The sequence below is a fragment of the Cynocephalus volans genome, chromosome 2 (genome assembly GCF_027409185.1).
Source record: "Cynocephalus volans isolate mCynVol1 chromosome 2, mCynVol1.pri, whole genome shotgun sequence".
NCBI classification, from domain to species: Eukaryota; Metazoa; Chordata; class Mammalia; order Dermoptera; family Cynocephalidae; genus Cynocephalus; species Cynocephalus volans.
Window position 1 is genome coordinate 101,373,446 of NC_084461.1, and position 15,683 is coordinate 101,389,128.

The window sequence follows — 15,683 nt, forward strand, 5'->3', positions numbered from 1 at the left end:
TATTTCTCCTGGAATCCTACTTATAGTTTACACATTTGAACAATGTCTCTGCAGAAGAGGCAGTGATGCTCTCCTCTGCTCAGTTATTTTTTTCTATACCCAGTTATTGTTAGGCTCTGGAGAGATATAGGGGTGCTAATCCAATGAATGAAAGTAAAAGTGAGTACTCCAATTTTGTGCTGCAGCCTCTGTATCAATGAGACCTCAGATCAAGCTGGTAAGCTGGTTATTTGTGAAGTAACGGAACTCAAGAAGAAAAGCATTTATTTTTATTACACATCTTACAGTCTTAATTATATGTGAACAGAGTTTATGTGAAGCCCAGCTGACCAACCTTATTATTGTACTGAGAAGCATTTACATCTTTCCTGTCTTTCTTAAACTGATGTAATTACAAGCATCTCTAGCTGTCAGTAATTGTTCTCTTTGCTACCCAGGAGGAAAGGGCTCTTTTTCAATATTCTAGACCCATTGAATGGTTTTGATTTCTGTGTGCTAAGTAGGAAAGACTGCCAGCTCATCCTACCGCATACGTATCCTACTATTTCCTGTCATTAATTAATGATATAAAAGGGATATAAAATAAATTTTTATTGTGACAAAACAAAAATAACAAAATTTACCATTTTACCATTTTAAGCATTTATAAGTATACCGTTCTGTGGCACTAAGTACTTTCACATTGTTGTGCCACCGTCACCACCACCAATCTCCAGAAGTTTTTCATCTCCCCTAGCCGAAACTCTGTATTCAATAAATGTCAACTTCCCATTCTCCCTTTCTCCCAGCCCCTCGCAACTACTGTTCCATTTTTCTCTCTCTAAGGATTTGAGTACTCTAGGAACCTCACATAGGAATCAGAATATTTGTCCTTTTGTGACTGGTGTTATTTCATTTAGCAGAATGTCTTTAAGGTTCATTTATGTTGCAGAATGTGTCAAAATTTCCTTACTCTTCAGGCTGAATAATATTTCATCATATGTTTTGTTTTTGTGGCTGGCCAGTATGGGGACCCGAACCTGTGACTTTGGTGTCATAACTCTTTGGCTATTGTGAATAATGCTGCTGTGAACATGGGTGTACAAATATCTGTTCGACTCTCTGCTTTTACTTCTTTTGGATATATGCCCTGAAGTGTAATTGCTGGATCATATGGTGATTCTATGTTTAATGTTTTTGAGGAATCACCATACTGTTTTCCATAGCAGATGTCTCATTTTACATTCCCACCCAGTAATGCACAAGGGTTCCAGTTTCTTCATATCCTCGTCACTTATTATTTTTTGTTTTGTAATAATAGCCATTCTAATGGGTATGCAGTGATATCTCATTGTGATTTTGATTTGCATTTCCCTAATGACTGGTGATGTTGAGCATCTTTTCGTCTGCTTATTGCCCATTCGTTTGTCTTTAGAGGAATGTTTATTCAAGTCCTTTGACCATTTTTTAATCCGGTTGTTTGTTTTTTGGGTTTGTTGAGTTGTAGGAGTTCTATATATATTCTGGATATCAATTTCTTATTCGATATACGATTTGCAAATATTTTCTCCCATTCTGTAGGTTGCCTTTTTTTCTGTTGATAGTGTCCCTGGATGTACAAAATTTTTAATACTTTTAAGAGGTTCAACTTTATTTTTTCTTTTCGTGTCACATCTAGAAAATAATTTTTTAATGACTACTTAATTGTTCATTGTGTGGTATACTATAATTTATTTAACCTATCTTCTTCTGTGGACTTTAATTTTGAATAAAGTTTTTTTGATGAAGACTAAACAAGAAAATGCTTGTAAAGCCTGACACCTAATAAGGACTTAGTAATTGTTACCTAAACTAATAGTAATAGTTACTTTTATTACTCCTACTTGCTACTTTCCACTCCTGGTTGGAAGACCATGTAGTTAAGGGACTAGAGAACATTCCAGAGATTGCTCTCAAATACTTTGTATTTCCACAGGATGAATTGTGTCTTTTATTTTTCATCTCAAAGATCCTAGTGTTTAAATTAGGTGGGCCCTGCTTTGGATTGAACTAACTTATTACAAAATACAAAGTTCTCTAAGACTCTTTCAACTATCATCACAATCTAAGTTTAGAACACTTTCATCAAACCAAGTGAAACTCAGAACCCATTAGCAGTCACCCACTCCCCTTTGCCCCCGGCAATCACTAATATATTTTGTCTTTATAATTTTGTCTATTTTGGACATTCCATGTAAATCACATTATGAAATATGTAATCTTTTGTGACTGGCTTCTTTCACTTTGTATGATGCTTTCAAGATTCACTCATTTTGTAGCATATATTAGTACTTCTTCCCTTTTTTTGGCCAGATAATATTCTGTTGTATGGGTATATAACATGTTTTCTTAATCCATTTATCAACTGATGGACATTTGAGTTGGTTCCAGTTTTGGGCTACTTACTATGAATAATGCTGCTGTGAACATTCATGTACAGATTTTTGTTTGTACATATATGGTCTCATTTCTCTTAGGTACATACCTATGAGTGGAATTGTTGGATCATATGGTGACTCTGTTTAGTTGTTTGAAGAACTGCCAGACCGTATTCCAAAGTAGCTGTACCGTTTGATATTCTTACCAGCAGTGTGTGAGGGTTTCAGTTTCTCTGTATCCTCACCACCTCTTGTTATTGTCTGTCATTTTGATTCTGGCCATGCTGGTGGGTGTCAAATGGTATATATCATTGTGGTTTTGATTTGTATTTTCCTAATGACGAATGATGTTCAGCATATTTTTATGTGATTACTGGTCATTTGCATATCTTTCTTTTTGAAGAAATATTTATTGAAATTATTTGTCCTTTTTTAAGTTGGGTTGTCTTTTTATTATTGAGTTGTAGGAGTTCTTTATGTATTCTGGATACAAGTCTCTTGTCAGATATATGATTTGCAAATATTTCCTCCCATTCCATGGGTTGTCATTTCACTTTCTTGCTGATATTACTTGCAGCACATAGTTTTGAATTCTGATGTAATACAGTTTATGTTTTTTCTTTGCTGGTGCTTTTGTTGTTTTATCTAAGAAAGCATTGCCTAATTCAAGTCATAAAATTTTGTACCTATATTTCCTTCCAACAGTTAAGTAGCTTTAGTTCTTACATTTAGTTCTATGATCCATTTTGACTTAGTTTTATGTATGGTGTATGGTTGGGAATCCAACTTTATTCTTTTAGATGTGTATATCCAGTTGTTCCAACACCACTTGTTGAAGACTGTTCTTTCCCATTGAATTGCCTTGGTAACTTACCTCAACCTTTTCCCCCAAATTTTACCTTCTTCTTGGAGTTCTCAGACCTTCCAGCTACCACCGTTGTACCACCGTTGTTCAAACTCTCCTTAAATATTTCAAACTCAGTCTGTCACTTTCTCAGCTTTTTGTTATTTAAGTGAAATAATAAGGTGTTTGCCACTGAAACTGAGAAACATCTTAGTGAGGTAGGTGATGGTTTAGGGTGTTAATAATAGCTGCCATTTATTTAGCACTTTCTTTGTTCTCCAAAGCATTTTTTATACATCGTAAGGGAAAATTTCAGAGGGTTTTTCTCCAAAGAAATTTGATGAAACATTTTGGGGAGTACTAATAAAGTTTCTGTTGTAGGTGCCCTAGTCCCTTTTTGTTTGGGATTTAAGGATACCCTATCCTGATTGCTGGTTCTTTGCATACTTTGGCTAAAGTGAGACCTGCCCACATACACAGAGTCTCCATCCAGACTTCCCACTTAGGAGAGGCCTGGCAAAAAGCACATTCACTGAATTTTCTTTGCTCTGGGGCCTTCTCTTTTTCACGATTCCTAAATGTTCAGTTGTTCTGAGGCTTACTCATATTTATCTTCCTTTTAGTGCAAAATGAACTAATTATTATTCCTCATACACGCTCTTATTTTCCTGATTCCATGCCTTTGTCCAAATTGTTCCTTCTATCTTGAATGCCGTGCAACTTCATACTACCTATACTCTATATTTCTGAATTCTACCTATTCTTTAAGGTCATTCCTAGATATCTGTCACTTTTCTTTGAAGATAATAATACTGTTGCACAAAATCACTGTTCCCTTTCTTATAGTATGTTATTTGTACTGCTCTTATGTTAGAGATTGCCCTCAAACTTTCATTCTAAAGATACTTATTTCTTTTTTGGAATATAAAAAAGGCAAGGTACAAAACACTAAATAAAAATTTAAAATAACTATTCATATTTTATTTCTTGTATTATAAGTTCTTTGAATAGAGGATCTACTTCTCTTTCATCTTGGTAATCCTCTATATTCTGACATCTAGTGGAGTGAGTGAATGCATTTTAAGAAAATATTTTCTTAAAATTTTTTTAAGAATGATGAGGATAATGACGTATTTAATGTTTGATTAGATGAAAGTTTTATTTTAAAGTTGCCTTTTATGACATAAGCATAAACTCAGGAAGGAAACATAGGAAAAGAGAAAGTTTATTAGTAGGTTCCTGAATTTTTAGCTTATTTTTGTTTTTCATTAATGCTTTAAGAAGTATTTAAGTAATAAAGTCTGTTGCCTTTATATAACTCTAGTTGTCTTTTAACTGATCTAATCTAGGAGTGTGACCGACTGAAATGTATCTCTTTTTGACTTCCGTTATGAAACTATAGTGTTAGGAAATTTGATGACCCTGAAGTAAGCTCCAAGCTTCTCTATGAAAGCTGTTAAATTGAACTAATTATTAAAGAAAGGGAAATTGTCTTAGTTCAGCAGGGACTTGATTTATTTAATCTTAGCTTAGACTTTGGTTGTATGATTAAAATTTTAAGGCGTTCTTTCCCATGTTGATTTTCTTAATTGAGAATTGCCAGCATTCTAAGAAGGATGATTCCAGGTGGGACTATTGGAGTTCATATGAGAAATTCCTTTCACTGTTAAAATAATAAAATATAAAGCTTAGCATATTTAACCTTTTTTTTGTTGATAAACAATAACAATGCAAAAGGATAACTTTCCTCAAAAGAAAACTCCCTATAAGATCTTTATACTATCATTGATTTTCTGGAGCTTGTTTTACAGATAGGGTCCAGAGGTAGATACTTAAAATTAGTCAGTGTTAATGCATGCTAAGTATGTGCTACATACTGTTCTAAGAGCTTTCTGTATATGAACTCAATCCTCACTACAACTCTCTGGGGTAGATATAGTTATTTTCTCCATGCTACAGATGAGGAAAACTCAGGCACAGAGAGGTTAAGTAACTTGCCCAAAGTTACACAGTTAATAAAGAGCACATCCAGGAGTAAACCCAGTCTGGTTGCATATTCCATACTCTCCTGTCACCTCTCCCTTGGGGTGATGGAGACAGAGACGCAATGGATTATTCAAACCCTATTTCTCCTGAGAATTGAGAGGCCTGAAGAGGTTAAATCCAAGGAACAACTTCTTCAAGAGAGAGGAATTCCTGGGAAATGACCCCAAATCAGGGCTTTTCTTGGTTTTTTATTGTCCAGGCAAAAAGTTACAGAGAAGAACACAGGTGGTTAATCAGTCATAGTGAAAACATAAACAAACTGGCTACCTAACAATTTTCATTAAAGCAGGTGCAACTTAAAAATAGTTTAATCAATTTACCATCAAAGGAGTCGTAAAACTAAGCTATGTGAAATACAGAAGAACCAATGAGATAATCGTTATGGCAACACTTAGTTCCCTAGGAAACTTAGAGAAGCAGGTAAAAGTGAAATGTGGAACCAGCCGCTAATTGGCAGAGTAGCCTTGAAGCTTTCAGTACACATATTTTCCCATAATTAGGTTTAGCTGCACCAAGGGCATCTGCCCTTAGAGCAAGCACTTACTTATGCTCACTTACAATTCTCATATCCCCACCAGAGACTTTTAAGCCCTGTGAAAGTTTTCTGTTTTTTCCCAAGCTTAGCATTTCTCTGTGCAATACTAAAAGGTTAGGTTATTCCTCAAAGTACAAGGCTTTGGCCTTGCTAAAACTACGGGGCTGTGGCCCCACTATGCTACAGCCTAAACTAAAGGGTTTTGGCCATTCTAACGGCTAAGGACTGTTGTCCTACTAAGATAAAGATCCTACTAAGCTACAGCCTGATCTAAGGACTATGGTCCTTCTAATCTAAGAGCTGTGGCCCTACTAGGCTAAAGGTTATAAGGCCCTGTGAAGTACATGCACTTTTTTAATGTTAGTACCCTCTACACTCTCCTCCCTCCCTTTTTTACTTTTAGTTTGTTTATCCAAGTTACGTGTATTCATAGGTTGAAGAATCTAATAGTTCTATAAGATTATGAAAAATAACATTCCTTCATTTGCCCCTTCCCTCATTTGCCCCTTCCAACAGGTAATTACTTTCAGCTGATTAGTACCACAGACTTAGTGGCTGAAACAACACAACCGTATTATGGTACAATTCTGTGGGTTAGAAATCTGACGTGGATTTACTGGGCTAAGATTAAGGTATGAGCAGAGCTGCATCCCTTTCTGGAGCCTGTCAGGTAGAATCCATTTCTTTGCCTTTTCCATCTCCTGGAGATAGATGGCTCATGTTCTGCCCTCCCTCTCTATAGCCAGCTGCATAGCATCTCTCTGGTTCTTCTGTAGTCACATCTCCTTCTGTCCGCAGCCTAGGAGAGGCTCTCGGATTTTAAGGACTGTGCGATGAAATTTGGCCCACCCAGATAATCTGGGATAATTTCCTCATATCAAGATCCTTAATTTAATCACATCTGCAAAGGCCTTTTGTCACGTAAGGGGACATATTTTTAGGCTCCAGGGATTAGAATGTTTTTATCTTCATTAGTCTGCCTACCATAGTACCCCTTGCTCTCCAAAGACCCTCTGTTTTATCTGTTCTTGGGAATAGTCCTACAGACTTTTCTTGGGGATGGCAGAGGGAATTTAGTGATCCTTATTGCTTTTAAAGCAGACTTTTAGTCAGTGCTCCTTATTTTACATTCCTCTTTTCATCCTCACTTCCAGAAGTACTTAAAAGTACCAATACATGAGCCTTTGGCTATTTTGTGATACAAATTGAGTTAGTTCTTAGATTTTCCTCTCACCAGTTTAAGATTTAATTTTTGAGGTCTACTTGATACTTTACCACTCATGCAACCACTTTTCAAAATTTTGTTTTTGTCTTCCTTTCCCATTCTCCTCATCCTTGTGGGTTTATGCCTTTAAAAAAAAAATGCCCCTTAATATTGTTTTAGCTGGGGATTGGGTAGGCAGCCAAAGTATATGTGTTTAATCTACCATCTTAATTAGAACAGAACTCATACTTTTAACTCCTACACCATACTGCCTTAACTTTATTGCCTTCTGTGTGTGTGTAAGATAATCCAGATATTGGATAATATAAATGGATGTGGGTCCTGTCTTCTAGATTACAAAGTTACGTATTCATACACTTTATTGGCTCCTCTATGCCAGCTACTCTGCTGAGCATTTAAGATATAAAGCTCAGATTCTAGTGTTAGAGTTCAGATGTCTACAAAGGAAATTTGAGAACATTGTTATAAGTATATGCTAGACATAGGAACAGTACCAAGGAAGCATGAAGGAAGAAGCAACCGATTTTTTTTTCTGAGAGAGTCAAAAAAGACTTCATAGAAGTAGTGATGTTTGAGCTGTGTCTTTTAAATAGTATTGCTAGAGAATGGAGTGAGGAAGGTGTTCCAAGGTAGAAGTGGGAAAATGTGAAGGGAATGAATGGTAAAGAAGTTCATTGTGGCTGGAACAGATTGTATAGGGGAGAAGAAATAGATAGTGAAACTTCAAAGGTAGGTCTGGATTCAATTTTGGAGGATATTTTATGGCATGGTATGGAGTTTGTATTTTAGGTCAGATGAAAACTGCTGGTATTTAAGAAAGGGAATAATAAATACTGGGTTTTTGTTGTTATTAGGGAGTAATTCTAGCAGCATGTTGGGACAGTCTGGGGTAGGGAGACAGGAGGTAGGGTAAATGTTTAGGTGGCTCTTGTAGTATTCTGAGTAAGAATAAGAATCTGAATTGAGATAATGTCTTTGAATCTAGCTTTACTGTTGTTTCTGAAGTAGAATTAACAGGTGGTGACTGAATGGACATGGGAAGTGAAAGAAAAGGAATCATAAAGATTTTTTGCATAAGATACTGGAATGAATGATGATGCCGTTAACTGAGATTAGAAATATAATAATAATAGGTTTAGGAAAAAATGTAATGTTTTTAGTCTTTAACATCTAAGTTTTTATATAATTTTATGGAGTACAAGTGGAGATGTCCATTTGGAAGCTGGAAATATCATCAGCAACTGAGAAAAGAGTGTCTTTTTAGGCATTAAGAATATAGACGAATTAAACATTAGGAAGATAATAACATGGTTGAAACCACAAAGATAGGTAAGGTCATCCAAGGGACACCATTTAGCTCCAGAAGAAGATTAGAAGGAAGCAGGTAGAGATGATTAAGCACACCAAAGGAGGGAAGAGGGCAGCTGTCTTACACAGTGCGTTTCCCTTCCCTCCCTCCTTTCAGTATTTTTTATGAAATATTGAGTAGGCACAAAAGAATATTTATGTATTTATATATGTAAGGTATAGGAAATAATACCCTAACTACTGTGTTCACCATCCCTTTTTAAGAAAAATTACCAATACCTTTGAAGTCTTTTTGTATCTCTCTTTTCTGTTCCATTCTGTTCCCCCTCTACTCAGAGATAACCACCATTCTGAGTTTTTTAAATCATACTCTCATTTTTGTTTTACCATGTATTTTTGTCCTTAAACAATTTATTGTTGTTTTGCATGTTTTGAACTTAAAAAAAGATTGTCATAATGTATATATTTTTCTTTGACTTCATTTTTAAAATCATTCAACATTTTTTGAGGTTCATTCTTGATGTTACATTTAGTTATAATCATTCATTTTTATTGTGTAATATTACATGCACAAATAAACCACATTTTATGTATACATTCTAGCATTGATATTTTGTTAATGTAGAAAATTACATTAATCAGCTTTCTAATACTAAACCAACCTGGTGTTACTAGAATAAATGATGTACCAATGTTTTAAAAAATAAATTTGTGTCTATGTTCATTAGTGAGATTGCCGTATAATTTTCATTTCTCATAGCTTCCTTGTCTGATTTGGTATGGGTGTTAAGTTTGCCTTACAAAATGAATTGATGACTTTTTAAATTTCTTTCAGCAGTCTTTTCTAGTTTTCAGTGTACAAGTCTTGCACATTTTTTATTAAATTTATTCATAAGTGTTTTTTTAATTCTTCTTTTTGGTGGGATGATATTATGAATGGGATTGCTTTCTTAATTTCCTTTTCAGATTGTTCATTGCAAGTGTATAGAAATATAGTGAGTGCTGGCTGTTAGCTCAGTTGGTTAGAGCATGGTGCTGATAATGATAACTCCAAGGTCCAGGGTTTAGTCCCTCTATTGGCTAGCTGCCAAAAAAACCTCCAAAAAACATAGAAATACAATGGATTTTTCTGTGTTAAGTTTATGTCTTTCAATTTTGCTGAATTTATTAGCCCTAACATTTTTCTTTGTGGATTCTTCAGGGTTTTTTAGGTATAAGATCATGTCATCTGTGAAAAGAGGTAGTTGTATTTGCTCCTTTTCAATTTGGATGCCTGTTTGGGATTTTTTTGAAAACGTGTTTTTAATTATTAACTGTTATTTTTAATTGCAATGTAGTGTAGTTAGAGAATTTAATTTTTATGCAACTAATCCTTTGAAATGTCTTAATTATTCCTTTGATTTTCTTTATAGTTTTATTTTTATTGCATATGTATTATTTAGTTTTGCATGTTTTTGAATTTTATGTTAATGGAGTGATTATGAATCATTGTGGTATTTGCTTTTTCGCCTCCTGCTGTGGACTGAATTGTGTTCCCCCAAAATTCATATGTTGAAGCCCTAACCCCCAATGTGATGGTATTTGGAGTTTGGGCCTTTGGGAAATAATTAGGTTTAGATGAGGTAATGAGGGTGGGACCCTCTTTATGAAATTAGTGCCCTTATAAGAAATTTCAGAGAGCTTGCTTTTGCCCTCTCTCTCTACCAAGTGAAGACACAGAGAAGGCAGTTGTCTACAAGACAGGAGGAGAGCTCTCAATAGAAATGAACATGGTGGCCCTTGATCTTAGACTTCTAGCCTCTAGAACTGTGAGAAAATTAACTTATGTTATTTAAGCCACCCACTTGATGGTGTTTTGTATGGCAGTCAGAGCTCAGCTACCCTCTGTTTTCCCCTTTGTTTTGAGAATCATTCATATTTAAGGATGTAATTTAGTTCTTCAATTTGCTTCTTATAAGATTTCATTGTATGAGTACACCATAATTTATCTATTCTGTGATTGAAGGACATTTGGGTTGTTTTCAGCTTTTTTTGTTGTTATTATAAACAGTATTTTTATGAACAATCTTCTATGTGTCTCCTGGTGCACAGGTTAAGAGTTTATTTTATACATGAAATTGTTTTTAACCTTCAAGAACAGTGGTTTTATATAGTTTAGAATAGTATGTAGGAGTGAAAGTGCTGGTTCAGAAAACTCTTTTCCCAAGTCATTGTACAATTTACCCTCCCACTGGTGGGATAAGAGTTTCTTTGGCTCCACATCTCTGTCAACATTTGATATTGTCATATTTTTACAGTTTTGCTAATGTGCATGTGGAGCTGCTATCTCATTATTATTTTAATTTGTATTTCACTTTATTACTATTGAGGTTTAGCATCTTTTCATTTGTGTGTGGACCATCATATTTTTTTCCCCCTGAAATTCCTGTTCATGATTTTGTTCACTTTTCTGTTGCAATGTTTGCAAAGCTGATTCTTCTTTACTGGGATATGAGTTGCTTGGTTGAATTTAGTAAATATTTATTGAACCAACTCTTGGTTTTAGGTCATGCTTATATAAAGATGAATAAGATGGATGGACTCTTACCTCAATATGCATTTAGTAAAGGTTAAACTTAATTGGAAGCTTCAGACTTCTGTGTGGTCTTCCATTCAAATATAGATTAGGTACATGAATTATTTGCAACTTTACCTCTCTGTTCAGTATATTCATTTGTGAAACAATGAACTTTGACTAATTAATATCTAGTCTTCCTTTTACTAGTATATGTAATTCATCTAATATTTTTCTTGTTGGAATTTGAAACTTAGAAATGTTATTTTTTATTGTGATTGCAAACTATAAAGCACTGGGGGTTTTGTTATTGTTGTTGTTGTTGTTGTTTTTTCATCAAAAAACGTTGGGTTTTGATTTTCTGTAAGATGTAATTGTAGTTAGTTCTCCAAGGACTCCTCTCTTAGATGGATTTCCTAGACACATATTACTACCTTTTATTTTATTTCTTCTATTACTACTTTTTATTTTAAAAATTCTTAAAATACTGTTACACATATAAACTTGATCCTAATGTATATGAATTATTCTTTCTCAGAGTGAAGATACACAACAGCAAATCATCAGGGAGACTTTCCATTTGGTATCTAAGAGAGATGAAAATGTTTGTAATTTCCTAGAAGGAGGATTGTAAGTAAAGCATTTTATAGACATTCTAATGTTTTACTATATTATTAAAATATATACTCTTTAATCAGTTTATGGTAAAAGTTTTGTAATTTTGATTAATTGTATTAGGTGAATTAATTGCCCCATCTTAGATATAAATCTAACTTCAAGAACTTTTAAAAAAAATATGCAGGACAGGCCCGTGGCTCACTTGGGAGAGTATGGTGCTGACAACATCAAGGCCACAGGTTCGGATCCCTATATAGGGATGGCCGGTTAGTTCATTTGGGAGAGCATGGTGCTGACAACACCAAGTCAAGGGTTAAGATCCCCTTACTGGTTCTCTTTTAAAAAAATAAAATTAAATTTAAAAATATGCAAATTTTTTTTCTTTTTACAAATGTTGTAAGGGCATTTTGTATAAGGGTAATAATTCATATGGTAAAAATTCAAACATTATAGGGAAGTATAAAATGTAAAATAGGAGTCTCCCTCTTTCAACTCTGATTCTTCCCAGTTTCTTGTGTATCCGTCCAGAAAATTAATTTTGCATTGACTAACATATAAAAGTATAACCTTAAAAAAATTTACTTATGAGATCACACTATATATGTTCGTTTTTATGTTGCTTGTTTTCCCTTAATATTTTGAAAAGCTTTGCATGTAAACACATCTAGAGCAACCTCATTATTTTTAATGACTATAGAGTATTCCTTAGGGTGAACGTTCATAAAAATTTAGATTACATTCTTTGTTATATTATTACAAACAAGACTGAAGTCTGTCTTTCAAATCTGTCTATCTACACACCTATATATGGATTAGAGTTCAGCTAATAAATTTTTCTGTTTTTAAAATCAATAAATAAAGAGTTACATATAATTAGCTTGCCAAGTATTATTTTTAAATTAATGGGTTGCATGAACAGTTTGTTTTCAAATGTTTTTATAAATGTTCACTGCCCTGTTTATATAATTAATACACTTAATAAGACATTCTCTTATTGATAATTCAGAAACTAAACTTTAGCTGAGACTCATTATGAGTAATCACAGATTAATCAGAAAAACCTATACATTTCTATATTTTAATATGTATGATGTGTATTTCAAAAAATAGTTTGAATAACAGAATCTATTCTTATCTGACCATAAATTACTTACATAAATTACTGTACAATGCATACATATAATTTGTAAACTTTATTAACTCAAGGCTTCTAATTTAATAGTTGAGACAAGTGTACTTATTTCTGTTTTTTAATTTTATTTGTACTAATTTCTTTTAAACTTCTGAGTTTGCTTGTCTTTGCCATTACAATTACTTTCTTTCATCCTGGCCTCTTAATTTCTGATTTTATAGGAAATTTGTCACCCATCATAGTGGAGTGCATGTAATAGATGTGTAAGAAGATCTGGTTGATCTGTAAGAAGATCTGGTTGATCTAACTAGGGTACTATTTGAACTAGAAATTATGGCTTTAAATTGTGATTATTCTTTTCCAGCCTTATAAAAAGTCGGAAGCAAATATTGCATAAAAGATGAGGCTACATACGTAGTCTAGTCTGGTTTTGTCACTAACAAGCTGGTTTCCTTGGTTAGGTCACTTAAATTCTTGGACCTCAGTTTTTTCTTTTGTAAAATGAGATATTTGGACTAAGAGGATCCTAAAATTCTGTGGTTTTATGTGGTATATTGCGTTCCATACAAGAATTTGTATCAGCATTGTTCTGTAGTTTAAAGGTGAAATTATATTTTAAAGGCAAAATATGTACTTGCTGTATTAATATCTTTGCTTTCTTTTGGTAACATTAATGGCCATTTTGAAACTAATAGTTTTCAAAAGTTTGGTCTTACTTTTAAAGTAGAACAGAAGATAAGTTTTAAGATAATCATCAAATTGCTGGTCCAGGATGAAGGAAGCCTGCTGTTTGTGCTCTGTGTCTCTTTCAGGGAACAATTACAATCATAGTCTATAAATAGAATCTCAGAATCTTTAAAGTACATGTACATATTTTTTAATTAAATATCTCTTCTAGAAAACTAGCATAGTAGGGATTTTTAATTCTTGTCAAAGGTCATTTCTACTTTTGCTATTAGAGGACATAGAAGTAGTGTATACTTAAAGAGATTGTTTCTAGAGAACTTGTAAGTTTAGTGTTAGTTTTACTGAATAAGAAAGTTGCTATTTTTTCTGTATTCTGTCTGAATGTTCTATTGGTTTTGATTACATTTAGCCTCAATTTTAAATTGTTTGTGTTAAAGGGTCTTTGAGAAGGTGAACTGATTATTGTAAATTTAACTATGAAATAGGTAAACTATATTTAGAAAAATATAACAAGTTTCGAATGATTCTAAATTATTTTTAAAATGCTGAAATTTCAATTAATATAAATAAAAGTATTTGATGAAAGAATTGAGTATCTCTTTGCTCAGTTTTCTTGCATTTATATTCCCAAACAATGCATTTTTGGAGGAGATCTTCATGGTAAATCTTTCCAGAACTTAGGAAATGTCATTCTTTTCTTTTTCTAGTTGATAATCAGTTTTAAATAACTTACTGTGGCTTGTGAAATTAAATCTAGTAAGCACTTACAGATGCACTATGGTCTAATTTCTGCCTACTTTCTGACCTTATCCTTTACTGATCTTTTCTTGTCCACTGGCCTTCTTTCTCTTTCTTGAATATACCTACTTTGTTCTTGATGACAAGGCCTTTTTATTAGTGGTTACCTTAGCCTGAAGTGCTTTTCTCTAATTTTTTTTCATGGTCAGCTGCTTATCGTTAGATCTCAGATGAAGTGTCAATCTTTCCTAATACCCAGTCCGAAGTAGCAAACCCCTCAATATGGCATCATCCTGTTTTGATCTGATAATCATTTGTTTGTTGTGCCTTACCCGCTATCAGTGCCTGGCACATATTAGTTACTCAGTGAGTGGGTTAGTGAATGAGTGAACTAAAAATTAAGCACTGGCTTCTTTTACTTGACATTTCTGAAGGAAACAGCTTCCTTAATTAGTCTCTGAAATAAGCTCACTTGAACACTATGCCATTGAATGTTACCTTTGTTTTACAAAAGTTTTTTTAAAAATTGTCAGTTTGCTTGAGCTAATGAAAATGTTTTGCATTTCATTCCATATAACATTCCAATTGTTTCTGTTTTGTTATTTAGATTAATTGGAGGATCCGACAACAAACTGATTTATAGACATTATGCAACATTATATTTTGTCTTCTGTGTGGATTCTTCAGAAAGTGAGCTTGGCATTTTAGATCTAATTCAAGTAAGTTACCACTTGACTCTTACTGTCTTAAATAACAGTTTGACTTAAAAAACAGTTTACATTTTTTAAAATTCAGATGTTCTAAATTTTCTAAAATGATGTTTTGCTTGGTAAGAAATAAAGTGTTTCATAGTAGATACTGGGAGGGTAAAAGAGAAACAAGATATGTAGAAACTGGCAGACTAATTTAATCTGATTCAGAATAATCACAGCTAGTTTCATCATGCCCTTTTTTCCTATTCATGTAAGTTACCACTAGGAGCCCAAGACTCATGGGTCTCATCACATGTATCCAAATCTGACCCTAAAACCAACCTCTTCTTGTCTCCTAAAAATCTTTCATAATGTCCGTGGAACTCAGCAAATTGCTCTTTGTTTTCAACTTCTTCTGTTACTCTTACTTCACCTTTTTGCTGTAAGTAAGTTAAATCTTGCTTCTCCATGACACTACCCTATAGCCCTCTCAAGTTGTAGCTCTTTTCTCTCCTGCTTTCTTTATACCATTGGGCTTGGAGCTATTCTGTTGGCTTCTTATTGATTTTTCCTGACCATTTTCTCTTCTAAAACACCTCCAGATTTTATCTCATGTTTTTGGACTGTACCCCCTTCTACCGATCTGATTGTGTCATCTCTCCCTGCCTCCCATTTATTGGTGATTTTGTGAAGAACTGAGGGATCTGAGATTGTACTCTACTTACAAGCTAACAAGTTAACCTATCGCAGATTCTTGGGTGCTGGCAGAAGACGGGGACACTTCTGGGCCAGAGACAAAAGACTTTATTACTGACAGCAAATGTGTTAGCTGAAATAACAACATTTGTTTACGCTGGTTCCCCAGTTCCCAAAGTGTGATGTAAAGAGGGCCAGATGATACCTATACA

General features: G+C 33.9%; 1 protein-coding gene across 2 annotated transcripts in view; it reads left to right on the top strand.

Annotated features, from left to right (window-relative positions):
* The window catches only part of AP3S1 (adaptor related protein complex 3 subunit sigma 1), a 57,778-nt gene that overhangs the window by 6,908 nt on the left and 35,187 nt on the right, over window positions 1-15,683 (top strand). Inside the window, exons 2-3 of one of the 2 annotated variants that reach the window (XM_063086868.1) lie at window positions 11,447-11,538; window positions 14,691-14,802. The exons of the other annotated variant lie outside the window; for it this stretch is intronic. Coding sequence (XP_062942938.1) covers window positions 11,447-11,538; window positions 14,691-14,802 — 204 coding nt within the window. The remainder of the gene's footprint in view (window positions 1-11,446; window positions 11,539-14,690; window positions 14,803-15,683) is intronic. 2 annotated transcript variants of the gene reach the window in all.